This window comes from Rhipicephalus microplus, chromosome X (assembly GCF_043290135.1).
Source record: "Rhipicephalus microplus isolate Deutch F79 chromosome X, USDA_Rmic, whole genome shotgun sequence".
NCBI lineage: Eukaryota > Metazoa > Arthropoda > Arachnida > Ixodida > Ixodidae > Rhipicephalus > Rhipicephalus microplus.
This window is the reverse complement of record NC_134710.1, coordinates 80,477,375-80,500,386: the sequence shown is the minus strand read 5'-3', so window position 1 is coordinate 80,500,386 and position 23,012 is coordinate 80,477,375. Positions and strand designations below refer to the sequence as shown.

Here is a 23,012-nt window from a genome sequence, read left to right as displayed (position 1 = left end):
TCAACTTCAGCGCATGGCAGCTAACCACAATTAATGTTAACCCGACGCGACGGCTGTATCAAAATAGTACATGGGTAGGCAAAATGGGTAGGCAGCTCTGCAACCACTATTGACATTTCACGAAGATTCGCGTCTATTTGAAAAGCAGTTCCGACACCTGGCATAGCTCTGTGGTAAAATGCTTCTCTGCCGCGCAGAATGCTTGGGTTCGATTCCAGCTGGTACTTTCACATTTATTCTTTGCATTTGTCGGGTCGACACTACCAATTTTTGATACTTATTAACGCGCGTTAAAATTGCCCATGTGCGTTCTCGTCGTTCCTGGGTAGATACTAAGTGGCAATCACCTGTGGCATATACCCGCATACCAGCTGCACATACCCGCCCATGGGTATGTGCCACTGTCTGGCGGGAAGTGTTTCAGGACGTACGCGGTGGGATTGTGACATTATTCATGTCTTGACGAGCGCATCATATTCGTCAAACCATCTTACCTTCACATGCTAATTTTGGTTCCCGTCAAGTTAAGGGGGTGACCACGAGAGAAACCAAATGTAAGTGGCTAGATAGATAGATAGATACGCTCAAAGTTGGCGAAGTTCGCTAAGAAATGCTTCGCATTTAAGCATTCACTCTAGTAATTCAGCAAAAAAAAATATACGGATACGACCTACAATGCCGTAGGCTCGATGCCTTTAGCATTATCCAGCTGCTACATTCAGGCCTTGCCACTTTCATGCCATCATCATCATCACCATTTTCACACGGTAACCCTTCGAAATTGTTGTTGTGCACACGATGCTCACTGGAGCAATATCACTTCAAATAATTTATTATCGTCATTTTTAGTATTATGCACTTCAACTTGAAACGCCACAAAAGATGTTCATAAATATGTAGCTGGCTGGTAACTGCTAAATGCAATGTTTGCAATGTCGCAGAACAATTTATCATTTTGACATACTTTGGTGAGCCAGTAAATATATTTTGACTAATTATTCTCAAATATTTAGCTAACTGGCCCAACTAACAACGTTGTTGTTTAGCTAAGAAAATATAAGAAAATACCGTATTTAGCAGAAAATGACTATAAAAACAGAGTACCGTTGGTGGCGTCATTATGTATTGCATCCTGACCTTTCTGAACTACGCGTGTGCGTGTGCCTTCCCTATTTTCTAGGAGTTTTCGTCGTAATGAATCTTTCAATGGTGTATATTTATAATTGACGTCGCCAATTGCGTGAAAAAAAAGCTTTTTTTCTTCATCACCGTTGCCAGTAGTTTCAAGGGTGTTTCAGCTGCGCACCGCCTGCTGACGTTTCCATTCCCAACTGGCATAAAAAAGATTCTGCTTCATTTCTGATTATTCTGTAAAAGAGCCCGAGATATTCATAGAACGAAGGGCTCCAATGTTTTTTTTTATGAAAGAAATTGTAATTATCAATGCTTGGAGACAACACAGCCTTTCTAACCATATACGATATGCTCTGGCGGAACACATGAAAGCCGACGACGTCAGGATACATCCCGTATGCTGCAATAACCACCCCTAATTTCAGCTGCTTTCATAGCCATCGTTCAGATTTTATTGAAGTAGCCTCACTTATTTCAACATGATGCTACATTTAATCAAGTGCAGTGGCAATTGAACGTGCGGCATGGTGCATTCTAAAAAAGGGGAAGTATTTAGGGAGCATTTCTGTCACACAGCTACAATCGACATCTGACTTGCTCGCATCTTCTTTCATGAAAACTCGGCTCTCGCTAATATCCTATCTAGAATGCCATTCACGCTGATACCGCGCACGCAGTTTGTGACTGGGAAGTGCCGAGACTGCGGAGATAACTCAAGGAGAGCACGCTAGAATGATGATCATTACAGTTGTGTGGCCGAAATGCTGGGTGCCACATCTGGCAGAGGAGGCCGGCGAGGTTGGTGAATTCAGTTTCCCCTTCTCTTTGCTGGTGGCCTTCTGTGACAGACGCGAAAGACCTTGACAGAAACGCGTGTGTGCAGTTTACCCACCGTAACGGTATTCACGTCCACCGAAAAAATCGTGCATATTCCCATGGAGTTTTCCACAAAAATACGTAGAGAATAATCTGGCGCCATTGTCTATGCGAATTTCTTCAAAGGCCTCGTTGGAGTGCTAGGAATGACGTTATATGTGCCTGCAAGGCTTGTGTTGGCTGGTGGGTAGCGAGGCTTCGACTCAAAAGCGGATACAACTGTGCAAGTAAAGCTTCTCTCAAACAAAACTCTTATAAGTTGATCTCGTTCACGCGTACTATTAAAAGTCCACTCCCTTTGAATGCACAACCAAACAGCGAAATAAAGAAACAGACGACATAAGATGGCAGAGGGAACTCCAGAAGTGGATCCAGCCCCTCATTTTAAGGGAGGGGTCGCTTGCAGTAACATTGGGTAGGGGGCGTGGTCAATATTTTTTTGTTTTTAGTACCACAAAAACTCTCTCATAGCATAAATACGGTTAATCTGTGCTCAAAGTGGTCCCACTCGTTTGTCCTAATTTAGTATAGCAGGCGGACGGCAAGAACTGAAGAAAAGGGGAGGGGTGCTAACAGGGTTTGGGGGAAGGCGATCGCCCCTACCGCCCTCCCCTCCCTCTAGATTCACCTCTGGGGAACGCTGGCTTTGTCATCTGTCTACCAAGCTTAGAGGCCATTGGTTACTTTTTACGCTTCGCAAAATTGTACATCGACGCAGAGGTTTTAAGTATTAAATAAAACATGCTTATGTACAATGTCAAAACATAACTAGCTTATTACGTACTCTTCTAGTAAGGAATAAACAATTTTAACGTGCAGCCAGACGCGTCTTCGAAGTATACAAATCTGAGTCAAGTTCGAAGCTCACATATCTCGGCATTCCTTTGCATCCAGCAGCTCACTGGCGCCAGATTTTCATCTAGTTAATTTTGTGAGAAACTCTATGCGTTTTTCCAAGTAGACATGGCAGCATGTATCTCTGAATAGGTCGAGTCGGAAAGCTCTAGAGGGCGTTAAATGCGGTGCTTCCGGGGTTCATTTCTGTGTCTCCACTTTAAGATACTCTGCAAACCACTGGTATTTGAAAGGTATACTCTGCACTGAAAGGTATACTCTGCACTGGTATACTCTGCAAACCACTGGTATTTTATTTGGTTACCTTTCTATTCAATGAGACGTGTGCATGATACGCAATCACCGTACTTATTGTTATGTATCTTACAATCGTATGACACATGATAACTGATGCCACAAAACACTGCTTCAGTTAGTACAGAATAGAAGTTGTCCAGCGTGTGCATAGCACAGTACGCAAATTCACGCCAAGCGTTATGTCTTAGGGCAAGCCTGCATCGTGATTTAAAAAATATCCCGCTGAGTGTTGAAAAGGGCACGTACATACGAACGCACACACGCAAACACTCATATGCATGTACACATGGGGTTTCTGACAGAAATCACGAACATATCACAAAAACTGTTGTAACCTGTTACTTTCTTAACATCCCATGCCAAAGAACGCTAGTAAAGAACGCCATTAAGATTGGTCGAAAGCGACTGCCTTGTTCAAGCAATAACATGACGCTCACTGTCATCACAACACAAGCTCACAAAAATGCTTTCTTTCAATACTTCGGAACCAAACGAGCGAAATCAATCGACTGTCACCGTAATTCGTCTTTCAAATAAAAATCAGCAATAAAATTCGAGTTTTTCTTACTTTCAACTTTGTGTTTTTATATTTTTATCATGTACGAGCCCATCTCTTTCTATACGTGCCACGTTACAACGAATACAACTACCATGCACTGCTTGCAGTGTACATAAGAACAATGTCACACACACACATGTAACCACTGCATGTGCCTCGCTATTCCTATATTTTCACTCTGCGAGTGCGCGCACAGGGTACGTATGAAATTTTTAAGTGCGAAGCACTCTAGCTCCTCGACTTGTCCGCGCTTCCGGTCGCCACGGTGTGCCACCTAGTCACGGTTTATTATAAGCGGGTATTCATCATAAAAAAATATCATAGTTTTGGCACAAGGCTGAAAAAATGAATGCGATTGCAACACATCGGACTGTTAGCTGGACTATTCAGGAACCAAACGAAATGTAGTGAACACGGTCGAACGCTCGTTGAGCGGCAGTGTTTCTCAAACGCGCAGAAGCGCGTACTTTTTGTGTCTGGGCACGTATCCGAGCACGCCTTGCTTTAGCGCGACTGGCATTCCGTTCGAGCTGTTCCGCGAGTGTCTGTACAACACGCGGTGACATCACAAAGTTCGAACTACACACAGCGTTTTCGGCGACGTTTCATTCCTTGGCGTCAGTCGATGTCGATGATACCGGTGACGGTAGCGCAAAGCACAGTTCGAATGCACTTCACCAAGACGTCGACTTCAGATTGTCCCAGACACTGCAGTGTGGGCGGCAATGCCGGGAGCAGCTGGATGGTAGGAGAAGCTTGCTTGCTTATTCTTTCATACATGGCTCCCACACACCACGGGGTATTGGCCATGAAACCAGCGGTTAATGTATAAGTGCGTAACTGCATAACTACAAGCGAGATATACGAGATTAGTTCAAGAATGTTTCTTTCGAGTTCATTAACAGTAAACCTGTTGTAAATGTTATATATATTGTCAGGGGTATAGAACATCGACGATGTATAGCTCGCCGTTAGTGATGTAAATGGCATGAGCGGCGCGGTGTAGTTAGTTAACGCAGCGCACCGAGGAGGGACGCGTCACTAGTTCGGATCTCCGGAGAGGTAGTTTTGAATATTTTTATTATTTTTGTGCCTTTTATGTACAAACATATACATACATATGCATATCCGGGTAAATCCAGCAACTCGTGACTGGTTCAATAAAAATGAAAAAGGTAACAGTAAAGCCAACAAATAGACGACGACATTACTAGAGCGGGAACACCTTTTCTTACATGCCATAGAGAACAGAACACAGGGCATGTTGGAAAGAAGAAGAAAAATTTTCTGACGGCTTTAATGGAGAGGAAACAGCCTTCCCTACATGCCGTAGGGAACTGAAACCGGACATGTACGGAAGAAGAATATGATGACTTGCATTCCTACGCAGGTTTCCAATGACTTAAGTAGAGCGGAAACACCCTTCCCTACAAGACCGCTTCAAGGCTTGGCACCACCGGTGCTTCATCAAAAGATGTATTTCAAAACACTGCATACTTCACCCAGTCCCCAGGTTTCGCGTCAGTGTAGCTGGAACACCCTTCCCTACATGCTTCACCTCTTCCCAGTTTGCTTCTCTCCCTCTTTTTTTTAATTGTTGTACCTCTCACACGTGTACACAATTTGAAAATTCCTTAGATTACCTATTTTTATTCTGCACGTGCGCAGGCCAACGCAGTAATCAAAATAAGGTACAAAACCTGAATTTAGAACCTCTCGCTGCTATGTGGGCTGATCTAAAGCCTTATAGGAGGCCGGAATCGTTTGTTTTACTTTCGTGGTCTGCCGTGCACAATTTAGATATCGCGTTAAAATATAATAAGGCTCTTTTCGCTCTAATGGTTTATGAATACGTGGTCTTGCTGGTTCTGAACTAACAATTTCGCGCTGTTGTACAGAGGATTGTAGTGATATATTGGGCACTGTACACAATAACCAGAAAACAGCTTGGGAACGAGGCTGAGATTGCGGTCACAAGAATGCGTTGATAAGGGTTGAGGCTGCGCTCGCGTAGGCGTGCCACACAACGGCCATCTACGTTCTTGTTCAATCACGCAGTGCATTTTTATGGGTCCAAAAATGCGACTCCCCCTATTGCTTCTTCGAAGAAAGAAGTAATAAAGAGAACAAAGCAGCAAGCTTATTTCGTTAAAATGGTACATATGAAACTTGCATTGTTTTTCTGTTTCTTTGAAAGTAAGAGGAGTACGTAATACTGATAAAAGTTATAACGGCTCTCTGTACTTTTGCGCTTAATATTAGGAAACAAGGAGCACACTTTGCCACTTGGGCGTGTACGCCTGCTGACCCAGGCTTTATGTCCTTGAAAGCGTGCTTTGCTAAACGCAGTTGTGCGCAAGGTGAAGCACGCTTTTCAAAAACACAGCGCAGTGCCATTAAGAGCTGCGAACACCTAACGTCTGTCTGACCGCACGAGTAACCTGGTAAAATGAGGCAGCTATTGGCAAATAAAATACAATGACAAAAAATAATAACAAATGGGCAGCGGTCATTAGTGGACTCCCGCTACCCAGAACAACGGGCCATAAAATAAACTCACTGATGTTTTCCACGAAGCGCCTACCTCGACAGAATTGCACGGCGTCATTGCGCTCGCGTTAAACGGCAAGGAGCAGCGATCCTTGCCGATCATTGTCGCAGACGGCGCAGTCAGCGCATGGCGAGGGCGACGAGTAGCTCTTTAATTAGCGCGCGGCGGCCGGTTCCAATGTGGCCGCTGCACTGGGAGCGTTTCATTGTCGCCGGTATGGGTGGGCCAGCGGCGCCGGCCACCGCGACTCCGCCGCGGGCGCAATTACGTGGAGACCCCGCGCGTGCCGCTGCCGTCCGTCAGCGCGCAAACAGACGCCACGTGGCAGTAAAAAGAGGCCCGCGGCGATTGACTCGCAGGCGGCGCCTAATTGGCCGTGTGTCCCCCGAGTAGCCACTGGGCGCAGCCGGACTTCTTTACCCCGGGTCGGCACAGTCGCGTGTCGCGAGACGCTGCCTTTACAACAACGATGGCGAAAGCAGAGAGAGTGGCGCCGAGGGTTTCGACGCTGATTCTCTGGGAAAGGATAACGTCCCGCTCATTCGAAAATGCCCTCTCTTTCAAAATTGTGCACGTTGGAAAGGCGCCTCTTGACTAAACGCCAAAGCTTGCCCTTAATTCCATCCAGGCTCATTCAAGTGTAGTTCAGTAAGCTAAATTTGCAGTTGCAGGTGGTTACAGTTACCAGTTTAGTGAGCCGCTGCGGATTCGGTACATTTGACCTCCAAGGTGTGCCATTGGAGAATCCCGCCGATGACCGGAAATTTTTTCATGGTTGGCCTCAAACGCACTAAAGTATAACGTAATCATTGCCGTTAGAGCTCGTACGTTTAAGCTAATTGTTAGCATGTCTATGCAGCCTCGGGGAACACATGTGGCGTCACCGTATTGTGTTTTCCAGAAATAATCTTTGCTACTCGTCAAAAGATCACTCTTGAACAACTTCAATTGTTATATTTAATGGTAGGGGGAACGCTGCCGTGAAAAATAACGATCTTAGGCATGAAAAAGTGGGTAACTCTAGATTAAGTTGAACCACTCATCGCTCTTTAGCATACTTACTGATACTTAAGTACACGTTCTCTTTTTTTTCTTTCACATCATCCCAAGTTAATCTTAGCATCATGCACACATGAAGCATGAACCGTGACGTCAAACTCAGCTGTGCTACCCCATGACCCGTAGTCAACCATGGCCGATAGGAGAAACTTTCGATTTCCATGCATCTCTGTCGATTGCTGCACGGCCACTTATTATATCACGACTGCAACCCTTTACGTACCAAGAACACTCGTCTAAACCAATTTTGGTGCACTCTAAAAAAACGCTGAAGCTGATTTCAGCCCGGAATTTCTCACTACGACAAACCTCAAAGTTTTATTGTGGTTTTCCCACGTAATATTCGTGAATTATTATTATAGCATTTGGAAGTACTGATCCAGTTGTAGGACAATTTAACCTCGTAACACATGACACGCTTGACTTCTATGGTATTCTCCATAGTTAGGTTATTTGCGCATATTTGTTATGACATTAGCTGCAATATGAATGTTAAGAAACTGAAAATTTGCATTTTATTATATTCGCACAGGGTGGTGGTTACATGATCACTTGGTTGGACACCTACTCTGCTGGAATCTCTCTTCTCTGCGCGGCTCTGTTCGAGTCTATAGGCATCGCCTGGATTTATGGTGAGCTCAACGCACCGCTTGATTCTCGCCCAAATATCTCCATATGGACGCGACAATGCAACTTTGGTTTGAATGCCATCAATGAATTGCCGAGCCAAACATTCAGACTACCAAACTTTGACCTTTGACAGTCACTTCGCAGCCCTCAATTGCTTGTCTTGCAAGATAGTATTAGTGTTGTTTTATCGTGTTGCGGCAGCATTTAGTTTCAGGAACTCGTTTATGAGCGGCCGTGATGAGTGCTGCCACGTGTACCCGCTAGCTCTTCACGCTTAATAGTCGCTAGGAACATAATTATAAAGAAAAAGAATTCACGCCCACAAACAATTTGGCATAGCTCAGCTCCAGAAAACAATACGGCTCCTTTTTTTCTTTTTTTGTGACACTTTTCATTTCATTTTAAAAATGACACGACGCGATCACTACCCGCTTTCTTCATGTTTCAGGATTAGATCGTTTCTGCGGAAACATACACGAGATGATGGGCTTTCGTCCGGGAATCTTCTGGAGGCTTTGCTGGAAGTTTATCACTCCCACTTTCCTTGTGGTAAGTCACGCAGTGCTGATGAGCGCACAGAATTACCAGAGAACCCTTCCTCAACCTGCGTCTTCGTGATACAATTTTTTTTTCTTTTAACGGTGGGACTGGTTAAGCCGAGTATTAGACCTCGCAGATACAAACAAAACTATCATCATCACGAGCCAGCACGTGCTCTCTTCTTCTTTTTCGTCCTATTTATTCATCTTCTGCTTCACTTCCAGAAACGTGTGTGCCGATTTTTCCGGCATCGAATGCGGTAACTTTGACCGGCGAGAGAACGAACTCAGAAATAGTGAAAGAAAGGGAGAAAGAGACAGGGAACGAAATTTTTTGTGAGATGGGTTCAAAGTCTGCGTACCCAGGATCTGAAAGCGAGCTTCGTAACCATTCGGCTGTCCAGGCCCACTAGCAGTTCTTAGCGTAGCCTTGTGTGGTATAGGTTTAGTAAGCTGGCAGTAAAAAGACTGTGAGGGTGAGTATGCGGGAAAGCAGGAGGAAGAGAGTAAAGCATAACAAAGAAGGAAAGAGAGAGAGAGAGAATTAAAGATTAAGAAAGAGAAGAAAGACATGAAGAGAAAGTAAGCAAAGAAGAAAGGAGAAAGGGAGTGAAGAATATGGAGAAACAGAGAATAGAGAGGAAAAAAAAGAAATGTACAGAGAGAGAAAAAGAGAAATAGAGATGAACAGAGACAAAAATACATAGAAAGCAGAAAGGTGAGAAAAAAAGAAAGGCATGGGGGAAAGTAAAAATAAAAAGAAAGAATGAAGGCCTCCCTTCTTCGCACATCCTTCAAGTTTCGCACTACTAGTTTGAGGCTGCCTTAATTGTTTTTAATAAACGCAGTACAGCGTAAGTAGGACGCACGATTACTGTAAATTTAGTCCGACGCAAAATATTTCATTACTTGCTTATGGGTTAATTGGTTCATATTTTTTGTGCTCCGGGAACGTATAAGGAAGCAGCGTTGGTTACTCACAACTATGCCAACAGTAATTAAAGTGTCACGTTACGTGTATTCCGCAAAGTCTTGCACTTTTTGTTCATCAGTTTCTTCTAAGAAACATTAGCGTTCTAAACACAGGTGTCTAAACACAGGTGTCTTTATAATTACGTATTTATGTATATTCTATTAAAATAACTCACCACCTAATACCTAGGTATTAATGTTGCGCCTCATATATGCGTGATGGTTGCTTTTTGGTCGACAATTTTCGCACGTATGTGAATGCAGCCACGCGTTCAAGATAGCTAGGCGTTCAACAAGTGCTTAAACTTTGGCCGGGTGTCTGAATTGTGTGAGAAACAGACAAAGAGGCAGACAGAAAGGCAGACAGAACAAAATTTCTGCATTCAATTATACCAAGAAAGACTATGGATTGTCTTAAAAAATTGAATAAAGTTGACCGCAGTCACTTAATGTCATCTCACGCCGAGGACAATGTATACGCGTTGTCGTTCTGGGGCACTGTTATTAGCTGAAGAGCGCGCTGTGTTCGGATAACAGCGTCCTTTCTTGTCCTGTCTGTTCTTGTGTTAACGCACTCTCACCCGTGGTGGTGAAAAAAAAGTGCTTCTGAACGTGAGCTGTGCTTGTTTCTTGCAGCAATTGTTTACAAGCTCCATTAAAATTCCATCTTTTCTTGTTTTCCTCTTGACATTTTCGCGCGGATAGACAAAAATGGCTTGCTGTGAGTCAATGAATTAGATTGTATCGGGTAACACTCGATGCTTTTTATCGACACTGAACTTTTTTATCTATACGGTCACTTAAAAAGATTCCCCAGAGTGATCTCATCTGAAAATGTTAATTAGGCTAGAGAGCCAGATAGCACTCGCTGTCTCCGTTTTCTAAACTAACCACATCGCAGCCTCGCCCTAAATACGTCGTTCTGCTTGCTGTGCCCCTTTTCCTATGTTACGCGATTCAGCTTGCCTTATGTGTTAATAATATGGTCTATTTTTGAATAGCCTGTATTAACTCATGCTTAACCAAAGCGCAAGCAGAACTTTGTACAGGCTACTGGACATCAAACCATATTCACATTATCAATCAGGGGTGAATAAATGCGCAAAATATAACATATGTGTAGCATTTTCCAATTACGAGAAAGCATTTGGTTCATAGCAAGCATATCAGCAGCCATGCAGGCACCGAAATTATAACTTCGACGAACCATCTATTAAAATATTGGATGACATTTACAGCCACTCCACAGGCACCATTGTCTTCGATAAAGAAAGTGACGAAATCCCAATAAAGAATGGTTCAAGGGAAGGACGCACGATTTCTCCAACGCTATTACCCACGTGTTTACAGGAAGTTTTCAGGGCTCTACATTGGCCAGAGTGAGGGATAAAGGTTAATGGAGAGTTCCTTAGTAACCTACGATTCGCTGATGACATTGCATTGCTGTGTAACTCGGGGGACGAACTGCAACTGTGAACTGGACAAGGAAAGCAGAATGATAGGTCTGAAATCAATATGCAGAAAATTAAAGTGACGTGCAACAGTCTCGACAGAAAACAGCGCTTTGCTGTTTGTGACAAGACACTGGAAGTTGTAAAAGAGCATGTCAACTTAGGACAAGGAATACGTCTTAGGGTCCAGTAGTGACTGCGAAGCTGGAAGATGTGAGTGAAATAACTAGGAGAATAAACATACGGTGGAGCACATTCTACAAACATTCTCAAGTTATGAATGGTAGCTTAGCGCTATCCCTCAAGAGAAAGGTATATAAGCGCAGTATCTTACCGGTGCTTTCCTATGCAACAGAAACCTGGAGGCTTAACAAGAGTGTTCAACTTGAAGGGACACTAAATTCAAGAAATAAAATTTACGTGAGAGTGAAAGCTCAATGTATGACAGCGTCTAAAACGACAATATTGGCATGGGAATCAAGAATACACGGAAGAGAGAAACGAGTATATTTGCAATACTTGCAAGTAGCTGTGACACCCAAAGGCTGTCGTCATCTCGCGCGGCAATTCCGCTTCTTTTTCCTCGATTCGTCTACGACGGCGGAGTCATGCCCACCACCTCCTAACATCACCCCCGACGGACGAAGTGCCGTCAAGAAGAGTTGGTGATATCGTCAAGGCCACACACGTGGTGGCTTGCGGTGACAGCCAAACATAATCAACAGAGCACAAGCGGTGTGACGGTGAAGATTGCACAGCCCCAAGCCGAGGCAGTTCAAGTTGGAGAATGTCGGTTGCACTATCGATGAAAGCAACATGAGTGGACAAGAAATCCAATCCGAGAATTAGGTCATTGGGGCACTGCTCAATAACTGCAAACAGAACATATGTGGGGTGATCGGTGATTATTATGCGTGCTGTGCTCATTCCTGTGATGGCGAGACTTCTTCCGTCACCGACATGAATATGCCAGGAGCATGCAGCCGGTGTGAGCACCATCTTCAGGCGGCAACCAAATTGAGCACACATCACATAAATATGCGCCCCTGAGTGTCAACAAGCACAGAAACAGTCAGACCGCCTACGTCGACGTTGATCAAATTTCATCGTGTCGGCAGTACAAGGAGAAGATTTGAGGTCAAAATCAAGGATGCTGCTTCACCTCTAAGAGTTGCACCTCTTAGTTTCCCTGATGAGGATTGAGCGAGGAGTTCAGGTGTCATCGTAGAGGAAACGGCGACGACGGGCGACGTCCTGGCGGCGAACAGGACTGGTGACCACGAGGTGACGGTGAGCGGCTGGGCTGCGTATCAGGGGCACCGAAGGCGTAGGCATCGATTGGTGGGAGCCGGCGGTAGTTGCCGGTGATCGGCGCAGGAGGCTGGAAACGGTGGTAGCTGTCGGCGCGGCTAGCAGTGATACAGGGTTCGGGGCGAAGACGAATGGTTATGACAATACCGTGTGACGTTACCTATGCGGCGGCAGTTAAAGCAGATCGGCCGATCATCCACAGTTCGCCATTCGGCCGGATTGTTAGAGCGTGGACAGGACCGTTCCTGGAATGGTAATCTGGAGTGAGGCGGTGGCCTTGAACAGAAGCCAATTCACCGAGATCGAACAACGGCGCAGACATCAAAGCCGAAATTGCTGAATTCTTCCCGTACAATCGACTGGACCAAAAAAAAAAAACCTGAGGCACTCGCAAATCGACGTGGCCGTTGGAGGGAAGAGCAGGTGTAATTGCTTCAATTTCCTACCGGACGATTCGAGTAATTTCAGACACCGGTGAAGACTGCCGACGAGAGGTGAATTCATCTTCACAGGAGTACGTCGCAGAGTTGTTTTCTTCAGACGAGTGAATGATTTTGGAATACGCCTGCGTTTGGCTAGTTCAAAACGCCGACATTCCTCAATAATTGCAACGACGGTCACACAATTCCATCACGTTAGCAGGTTGAACTATCCCCTTGAGCACGTGGCCAACCTTCTCAGACTCCCACGTGTTGTTATCGACTTTACAATATAGAGCCAGCACATCTTGAATGTATGAGATATACGGCTTTGTGGATGTGTGAGCACGGATGGACAACTCTTTCTTTGCAGCCGCCTTTCGACCAATGAGCTTGCCAAATAAATCGCGACGCTTCTGCTAGAAAGTGTCTCAACTGCCGACCTCTTCCTCGTGATTCTCGAACCACACCTTGGTCGTACCATCCAGGTAAAACAGCGCGTTGGCCAGCATGAGAGTCGGGCCTTATCAATTCAGCGCATGCATTTGTACGTTCATAGTCGGCTATACAATGGTCGACGTCAACTTCGTTCCTACCGCAGAACGTTCCTGGGTGCTCCGGATGCGTCAGAACGTACGAGGGTGGGATTGGGGCGGTGCAGGCATTGCCGTAGATGATGTGGGCGTTGCCGTGGCCGATGGAGAAGTGGCCGTGGGATCGATCAGTCCCGTGCTTCATCACAGAAACTCCGATTTGACAACCACTGCGGAGCTCCGTTATAAAGCGCCTCGTCACCCAGCACGTCCGCCAATTTGTCACAGTGATCACGAATACACGGAAGAGAGAAACGAGTATATTTGTAATATTTACAAGTAGCTGTGACACATGATGATGATGATGATGATCCTTGTTATTCTGGAGCCCACCCACAAAGGGGAATAGGCCAAGAACCGGGCAAAGACTGCCAGCATTTCGCGCGGCGAGTCTGCTTCTTTTTCGTCGATTCGTCTACGACGGCGGAGTCATGCCCACTGCCTCGCAACAGTCTTATTAACAGTAGTGCCCTACTTACTGAGAATTAAGGTAAATGCACCAGAACACATGCGCCGCTGTAGGACATTCTCAAAGTGATCTGATGACGTCAAAATAATGGCCTACAATTAATCGCTAGTAATCAAGCTAGCAGCACTAGAGAGCCTTCCGTGCATCAAGAGACGTAATAAAATGCTGCTTGTTTCTTTCTGTTTGATTCATGAAAAAAGGAACCGCCGGACATTAGTATGGGGAATCGCGCGAGTGGTTCAAAAGTTCTATTTTCACTTGGTTAAACTGGACAGTTCGTGCCATCTAGCGGGGCTCAGTTGAACCAAGCACGTCTGCCATCTTGGAGCCAATAGAAGTAAATTGTTAAATGGCCGTTGTCGCTCCTGTAGCTCCCGCTGCTTTTGTTCTGCTGCTACTAATGTCGGCGGCCATGCAGTAAAGCTGGGCAACGTTGTGCATGGCCATAGTGACGTGAGATGTTCTGCTTGAGCTGGGTAATTCGAAGTGCACTAACCTAAAGCAGACCACAAAAACTTGATTTTATTTCAAAAATGCACTTCCTTGGCACAAAAATAACACTGCGAGGTTTCTGGGCTGCTATTTCAACAATCAACATCGACTTGATAGTTGCCTTTAGCGTTCCTTTAAAAAGCTGAGGATGACGCAGCAAGCAATGGAAAAGAAAATGACAGGTGTAACCTTGGAGCACCATGAGTCGGGGAACAAATGGTTGTGATGGACATTTTAGTCGAAATGAAGAAGAAGAAAGGAACAGGGGTAGTACATGTAGGGCGCATGCAAGATAACCGCAGGTCATTAAGAGTAGGGGGCTGGCAGAAGCTCTCTGGGTGGGGGAAGGCCCTAGTTTTCTCAGAGGATGTGACTTTGGTTTGCTATGGCATTTTTGTCGCAATTTTTGCATGTTGGATCAACCTGTGAATATGGGAGACCTTAATACGGTCCCCCGACGAAAAACTGCAGAAAGCAGTCATTGCGTGGGCACAAGAGGTCGCCGCAGACAAGCGGCCAGCTCAAAACCCACGAAATCTCTTTTAATAAAGTTGTATCCTCCTCCTCCTTAAGAGAAGCAGACTGAATTTCAAGAGAAAACAAACGCGTGAGTGGGAGACAGAAAGTTAGGTGAGCAGATAAGGACAAGAAGCTTCCGGGTATGATGTGGCCGCGGCAAGCACAGCATCAGGTTGATTGGCGGGACATGGGAGAGGTTTCTGCCCTGCAGTGGGTGCAGTCAGGATGATAAGTGTACCGGACACTTCGCGTTATCTACTTTAGGTTATATTTACTAAAGTTTTCCGCCCGAATTTACAAAAACGACTTCGGCTAGCATCGTTTGCAAGAGAAAACTCCAGACAATGCTGGCGCTCCACATATCATTATAGACCAGCCGGCTGACCATTTGTCGAGAGCTTTTACGAAAGAAAGGGTTCACGAATGCGGGCCCTGTTTTGTGCTCAGCATCACAGCGGCACGCGCTTACACGCTTTCAGGCGGTCATCATCAGCGGCATCGTGAACCAGGCGCCCGTGGAGTACCACAACTACCGGTACCCGCCGTGGGCCATCAGCATGGGCTGGGGCCTGGCGCTCTCCTCCGTCTCTATGGTACCTTTAGTGGCCATCATCAAACTGTGCAGAGCCAAAGGCACCTGTACCGAAGTGAGTGTTCTCGCCCAGGCACCTTGACTTTTTAATAATGTCAAAACGGGAATCTATACTTATTGCGTTTTGCCGGGATAAGAAAAAAACATATATGATTTATGAAAGCGATGGTCGTATACCGTCCATGACCGAAGTTCGGTTGTACATCGATGACACGCTCCTATTTTAGAGATAAGTTCCAGGTTCCCGTGTGGAACCTGGGTTGGCCCATGGTAGAACCTTCTACTCGCACTATATTCGTATTAGTTTTTTAACGTCTCACAAAAAACGAGCGCTACTTGTTCTAAGTATAGTCGGCGCTGAACACGCTTGTCTGCGTACATCAGAATTTATTAAAAGATATTTCAAACTCTAGCACTCACTTTTTTAGTACCAAACTTCGCACAGTCTATGGCTGAACTGTGTTAGCTTTCCTTAAACGTCATCCCATTAGAAAACAACTACTAGGCCTTGCGAGCAGGCCAATTGCTAGTTTTACGTAGGATGAATTCGGCCATATTGTGGTGGATAGCCCTGATCCGTAGATTAATGATTAATTTGTATAAGTTTATATATATATATATATATATATATATATATATATATATATATATATATATATATATATATATATATATATCATATGTGGGGTTTAACGTCCCAAAACCACCATATGATTATGACTCATGAGAGACGCCATAGTGAAGGGCACCGAAAATTTCGACCACCTGGCGTTCTTTAACGTGAACTCAAACCTGACCACACGGGCCTACAGCATTTTCGCCTGTGTCGAAAATGCAGCCGCCACAGCCGGGATTCGATCCCGCGACCTGCGGGGCAGCCGAGTACCTTAGTCACTAAACCACAGTGACGGGGTATATACAAATCTGATTGTAATGTTGAAAAAAAAGGAAACTTTGCTTGCCTAAGAAAATGATGCCTCGCTCTAAAAGCTCTCAAATCTATCTTTGCAGAGAATTGCATACACCATCACACCCGCAGCTGAAAGACAAGAGGAAAAAGAAAAGGGTACAGTCGAGAGATTCAAGGTAAGCCTTTTCTGAATACTTTCGTGACTTCTGAAAACTACTCATAAACAGAAGCTCAAAGCCATCACCAATCGACACTGCCCACAATACATGAACACATACCACTGTCTTTTAGAGGAACCCTTCAATTTCTTTTTTTTTTACAACTATCGGTTACGGTTATTGCTAAGGAGGAGCCCTAATACAATACGAAATTTCACTTTTATTTTCACCACTGTTTGCAAGGGTACACAAACTTTGTGCAACGAAATCAATAGCTAGACTAACTTGATCATTGATGATCTACACAGGTATGCTAGCCGCATGTGCACTTGTCATCACCAGTTCAGAAGAGCCAAAGGGTGCAGGAATGACGTTTTGCATAAGTATTGTCCTAAAAAATTGCATCATTCTTCCTGAGACCAAGAATTCGACTTGAAATGTGTCCTTTCATGTCGCATTGTAACTCACGCTAGCCGACCTTTCTACAAAATTAGACTCGCCGCGACGTGATTGTCTCCTTTTGTAAGACCTACGATGATATTGGACATTACTTACTGAAGTGCAGCGAACTTCATAAAGATCGAGAATGTTCCTCTGAAGCACACGACAAAGAATGATATAGTTTTTCCGCATGGACACTGGACGTTCATGAAGGAAGTGTTGCGGCTACTCCTGAGGTTTTCACACGTTACATACCTCTCTTGTGACCGATCATAAATTTCTGTGGAAGTTATTGAACGCTAAACCTCGAATCTAATCGGTGATGAGTGACCCTAACATTCGGGCTTTGTGTAGTGATGTAGGGACCTAGCACAGCACTGTATTCGGGATGGCTCTTGGCTCATCAATATATGCATTGTTTCGTTGCACTGTGTGCCCTTGCTTGGAAGTCTGACCACGTTTCACATTAAAAAAGTCCCAGCTTTGCCACAAAGGCGAAGCAATGAACGTGATAGCAACAAATTGGAAGGTCACGCGCAGAATGGCAAGCAGATATAAACGCGCCCCGTGTTTCTCACGCACTAATGGCGCACGAAACGTACTCCCAGGTACATATGAAAGCGATTAAGCGTCTCAGTTGTTACTTCTCTGTGTCTGAAAAGCGCACCCTTTTCGCAAACGGAGGTTGTGCAACGATTGCAGTGACCTTTGCGCGCCCCGTAACTACAACAGAATCGTTCCAGTGCCCCAACGCCAGCTAAGGCCTATGATCCTCCCCATCTGGAGATAAGGGTGCGCGAGAGATCCCCCACTCTCCTCTTCTACGCGGGCCAAAGTGCGCGTGAGAAATAAGCCGCCGCGCGACTCCGAGATGCCCGCCTACAGCAGTAAGTGGTAGATATAAGTAACCTGTCGTTTGAACGTTGTGAGAGGTACCCTCTCTGTCTCAGCGGATAACGCCTCGCATTCACGACGCAAAGGTCCCACGTTCGATTCCGCGTGGTAGTCTTTTTTTAAATTTTTTGTTTCTTGCGTCTTCATATATATAGATACGCATACATATACGGTGCATGACATCGACGCCCACGCCCTCGCCGGCGGCGAAATCCAGCCGAGAGTGTCCATATAATTATTATCACAATAAAAAAGTCCCAGTTTCACCACAAGGGAGAAGCAACAAATGCGATAAGCAACAAGGACTGTAACACTGAGAACGGCAAGCAGATCGAAACGTGCAGCGCACTGCGCTCGCATAAATTGCGTACGAAAACAACACACACAGGGTGAGAGCGAACTAACAACGTTTACCGCTCGACACTTGGCGCTCTGTTCAAACACAAACGACGCACCAAACATAATGACAAGTACAGATGAGTGCAAACTAACATGTGTCCTGCTTGTCACTTCACTGTGTTCGAAAAGCGCACTTTTTTCGCAAACGGCGTTTGTCCAGTGAGCGAAGTGACCGTTGCGCGCCCGGCAACCAAACGAAATCAGAAGGGTTGACAGGCGGGCTAGTTGGTACAAATTCATAATGAAATAATTGGAAGCGCAAACCAACGGTACACAAGAGAAGCTTGTTTGTCTCTTCTCTTGTGTCCCGTCGGTTTGCGCTTCCAAATATTTCATCATAAAGGAAGTCATCCCGGTCAGAGTAGAAGGCGCGCGATTCTCCCTACTGAAGGATCAACGCGTGTGCACAAGCATCTAACTACCCCCCCCCCCCCTTTCGTGGGACAAAGTATACGCGTGAGGGATAAGTTCGCGTCGGTGCATCGCGACGAGCTTGGTGCCGAGCATGGGTGGCTTTCTTTCTTTCTTGAGTTTTTATATATATGGATACGTACAGATAAACGGTGCATGACGCCGACGTCGGTGGAAAAAAACCAGCCGAGAGTGTCCATATAATTGTAAAACGAATGTTTACAACATAACCTGAAAGGAGTAAATAGAGCGTAGCAATTGCCTGCGTATGGTGCAAGGCTATGCAACCAACAACATCCTCCTACTTTTTAAACTCACACATTTTCTATTGCGTCGGATAGCAAACCATGCAACTAATACCAGAGTCATTCAGTACTTTTACTGGTCATAAAGCTTCGGCGAAAGTTAGATATAGGGACAGGACCAACCGTTAGGGGCGCTCTCGTCCTTGCATCAAGGGACTTTACGCGAGGCTAGAGTTGCTGTATATGCCACAGTAACTCTACGCGGTGGCATCAGAGCAAACCTGGCGCTGTAATAGCACGGTACACGTCGGAACTGTGAAACGTGATTAAATGTACCCGTGAATATTCATTACGTCTTGAGAGTGATGTAATTTTCAAAGTGATTCGGGGAAGCTGTTATACAATGAAATTTAGCGTAGTATGGGGCCTTAAAGCTAAAAATTTCATGGCAAAAAACTCGTGCTGCTTCCACTGTGAGATATTTACTGCTATAAAAGCATGCTTTTTTTTCCCTGAAAGCATCTAGTGAAAATTTTGGAACGACTCAAAGTTCTTCAAGGACTCTGGCGGAACTTAACGCGTCGCTTAAGAGCAGTGCTTGCTGTAAAGAACACCCAGTTTGAATCAATCAGTGCTTTGAATTTAGGTATTTACGAGGATCAAGCAATACTTCAAACAGCTTTTGCCTGGTTTTCGTGTGTTGTTTTGCGTTGATTTATCACTACAGTGCAGTAGCGCGTTTAAAGTTCGATTGGTCTTGCAGTGTACTTCGCAGTCCTTCACTCTGCTGTGTAGCTTTCTCATGCTGAGCTTTCCCAGTCATTTTTGATTGTTTTTACTGTTAATACAAAAACCTTACACGCCTCTTCAAACGGGAAAATTGACTGACTGCATCGCGTGCCGGTGGCGTCAACATGTGATGCAAGAAATTATTTTCTTGTGCTGATGACGCATTGACATCAAAAATTAACTTTTCACGCTTTTTACAGCTTGCTCGAGTTTTGTAAAGTTTTTTTTTTTTTTTTTTTTTTGGCGCATCCTCTCTTGGGCCGTCACCCTAGCAAGCTTCAATTGGTAGCGCTGAAGTCTCCGTTCCAACCAATGGATGCATGCTTTCAAAATTTCAAACTGTGAGGAGCTGCATGTAGCTCCGTCTGCTTGGAATGTAATCTCTACGCTTTTGGTCATCTCAATACCTGTATAAAAGAAAACTGTGAGCATTTCACTCATCGAGCTTCTTTATCACACCGCCATGCAACGAGGAAGAGGTAGCCAGTATGCTCACCTTCATTAACTGCGTCATTATCCACAGCAGCGGTGCCAAAGGGTCTCATGCACAGCGTTGATGCAGCCTCGACCATCTCCAGCTCAACTGACGGTTCCTGGTGACTTTTTTTTTTTTTTTGCACTAGACAAATACTCAGAGATGTCGTGTAAAATCTTCGGCACAGCGTCCGACAAAATATTAGGAACATCGTGTGGCGTGTTCACAACAACTTGTCCGAATAGTCACTGATTCACACGAAAGATCTCATCCTGATCGAAGTGTTTTAGATGTGAAGCATCTTACGAGTGAACTTGATCCGGTGGCGTCTGCGCTCCACTGCACGTGCGCCTACTCTCTCTCTCCCACTCTTCTCCTTTATGCAGGCGTTCGACGCCTCCTCTCCTCCACCCGCTCTGTAAACCCTACCCTCCTCTTCCTCTCCCATTTCATATAAGCGCGTGTGCTCGGTCGGCTTCCGTCTTTCTCGCTTCGATCCCGTTCAGATGAGCTGGAACTTGGAACGTCAGCGTCGGTGCCAGTTGCAGCAATGTGCCGAGATTGAGATCGTCGCGGAGGCAGCAGCAACGTAGGGCTCACAATGCCGAACGCAAACGACTGTGCAGGCAAAGTGATTCCGAACTCCAGGACAGGGAAGCGCCAACCAAGCGTCGGCGTCGAGCTTCCGCTACAAAGAGACAACGCGAGTCTGCGGCGAGGGTAGCGAAGCTTCCGAAACAACTGCAGTGACCGGGAACCGACGGAGCGACCGCACTATTCAAGCATCACTTCCGCGACAACGCACAAACACAAAGTAATGATAACGCAAACACTAAATGAAACCACACACTCTAACCGAAACGATGAGCGTAAACGGAAAAAACTTGGTGTGCACCCACAATGCTGATCCCCTCATAGTTCCCTTTAGGGGGAGATGGTGTATGGTTTTTTTTTTCCGCATACGCGCACTTGCGAGGATTCAGAGGTGAAACCACCAGTTTCTGGTCACGGTATATCGTGCTTCCATTTTACCCGCCATTCGCTGTCTAGGCAGCAAGAATATAGACACTTTTTAATCATTTTCTTCGTAACTAGATTGACACCCAGGCACGCAGCATGTACGTGGCATCATTTTCGATCTTCAGGCAGAACACGCAGAACACCAAACATACGATGAAAAACGCGCGTTGACATGCCATGGTATGCAGCCGCAGTCTGCCGGATGCCTCCACTAGTCACTGTATATGTTCGAGGACGCAGCACCTCACTGCATCCTCTTATAGCAGCGCACAAAGCTCTGCCTTAGAGTTACGGTGGAGCTTCGTGACCAGTAAAAGTATTGAAGGACCCTGGTTGTCCTTCAATACAGCCATGGTCACACGTTTACCATATATGTTATGATGAGGCTATGTTTTAGGACTCCCGCGTCACTCTTGCCACTCTAACTTCTTGGTAAAGTGAACGCGAAAGTTATTTAGACCATGAGTGAAACAACTTATGGCGTATATAAATTCTAAGCGCATGTACTTAGTTTATACAGGGTGTCCCACATAACTTTAGCCAGAGTTTAAAAGTAAGCCGGGACACGTAATTACGACGCGACAAAATCCATGTTGCTCATCATTGCCTAGAGTTAGTCAGCCTATTTTTGTGTTTTCGTATATTGTTTAATTAGATCTGTTTAATGAACTAACGTCTGAAGGAGGTGATATTGATAAAAAATTTCAACGAAAAAATTGTAGATCGGTTTGCAAAACATCCAAATAGATAGTTTTGAACTTTATATCTGTTGAGTATTAGTGTTTTTCTGCTAATTACAAATGCCCACGAAATACAAAAAATACCACGGTACAAACCCACTCGTGTGCCAGAGCGCACAATAATTCTAGTGATCCCTAACGTTCCGCGTACAAACGACCATAGCATTTGCCCCATTGTGTTGTCTCGGCAGGGCCGCAAAGATGGTGGTGGCTTTACGATGAACACGTTTTGCTATCAGCCACAAAAACGATAGCCGCTGTGACTGCTTATCGTTATCATGAACTGGTGCGAGGGAAGCGTGTCGTTCGCACATGGAACGTTAAAGAGCACTAGAATTATCGTGCGCACTGACGCGCGAGGGGGTTTGTCACGTGGTATTTTTTGTATTTCGCGGGCATTTGTAATGAGCATATAAACACTAATACTTAATAGATACAAAGTTCAAAGCTATCAATTTGGACGTTTTGCAAGCCGTTCTACAACTTTCTCGTTGAAATTTTTTATCCATATTCGTTTCTACAAAAGTTAGTGAATTAAACAGATCTAATTAAACAACACATGAAAACACAAAAATTAGTTTTACTAACTCCAGGCAACTGTGAGCAACATGCATTTGGTCGCGCCGTAATTACGTGTTCCAGCATATTTTTAAACTCTGGCTGAAGTTACGTGGGCCACCATGTATACACTTATATATCTTATGTATGTACATGTTTGCAAGCCCTCTTATAAATATCCAACATTCATGAGATATTGCATTTCTAGTTAAACTGCCTAGCTGCATTCTCATAAGCGTCTCCCGTTAATCTTTATTCACGTGAAATTATACCCAAGATTTTTCTTTTCAATGCAATTTACGTGCGAACAGGGTCAGAGAACATATTTTTTGCAGCGTCAAGAGTTGATCGAAATTCACTTTTCTCTTCATTTCTTCGTTAATTTCTCTTGCAGCTTAGCCACTGGACCTACGTGTGAAGCGTGGAGCGTCTGCCATGACCTTCACCCCTGCTGTGGACGTGTGGAATTTTGTGGAGTGTGCATCTTCTTGGACCAAAGATTTTCGGAGCCAAAGTCACTATCGCACACATCCCTCCGTGCTGTGCGTGGCTCCCGAGACAGCAACTGTGAGGGAAGACTGCCAGTGCTCTCGGTTGAACGCCTCCCTTGACGAATGGCCGGCCCCATCGGCGGTGTGGTGCACATGTCTGTGC

At 45.1% G+C, this 23,012-nt stretch overlaps 1 protein-coding gene across 1 annotated transcript in view; it reads left to right on the top strand.

Moving 5' to 3' along the window:
- Positions 1-23,012, top strand: part of LOC119176719 (sodium-dependent noradrenaline transporter) — a 206,637-nt gene extending 183,625 nt beyond the window's left edge. Inside the window, exons 11-15 of the mRNA XM_075877215.1 lie at positions 7,864-7,963; positions 8,410-8,510; positions 15,206-15,373; positions 16,330-16,404; positions 22,753-23,012. Coding sequence (XP_075733330.1) covers positions 7,864-7,963; positions 8,410-8,510; positions 15,206-15,373; positions 16,330-16,404; positions 22,753-22,776 — 468 coding nt within the window. The 3' untranslated portion in view covers positions 22,777-23,012. The remainder of the gene's footprint in view (positions 1-7,863; positions 7,964-8,409; positions 8,511-15,205; positions 15,374-16,329; positions 16,405-22,752) is intronic.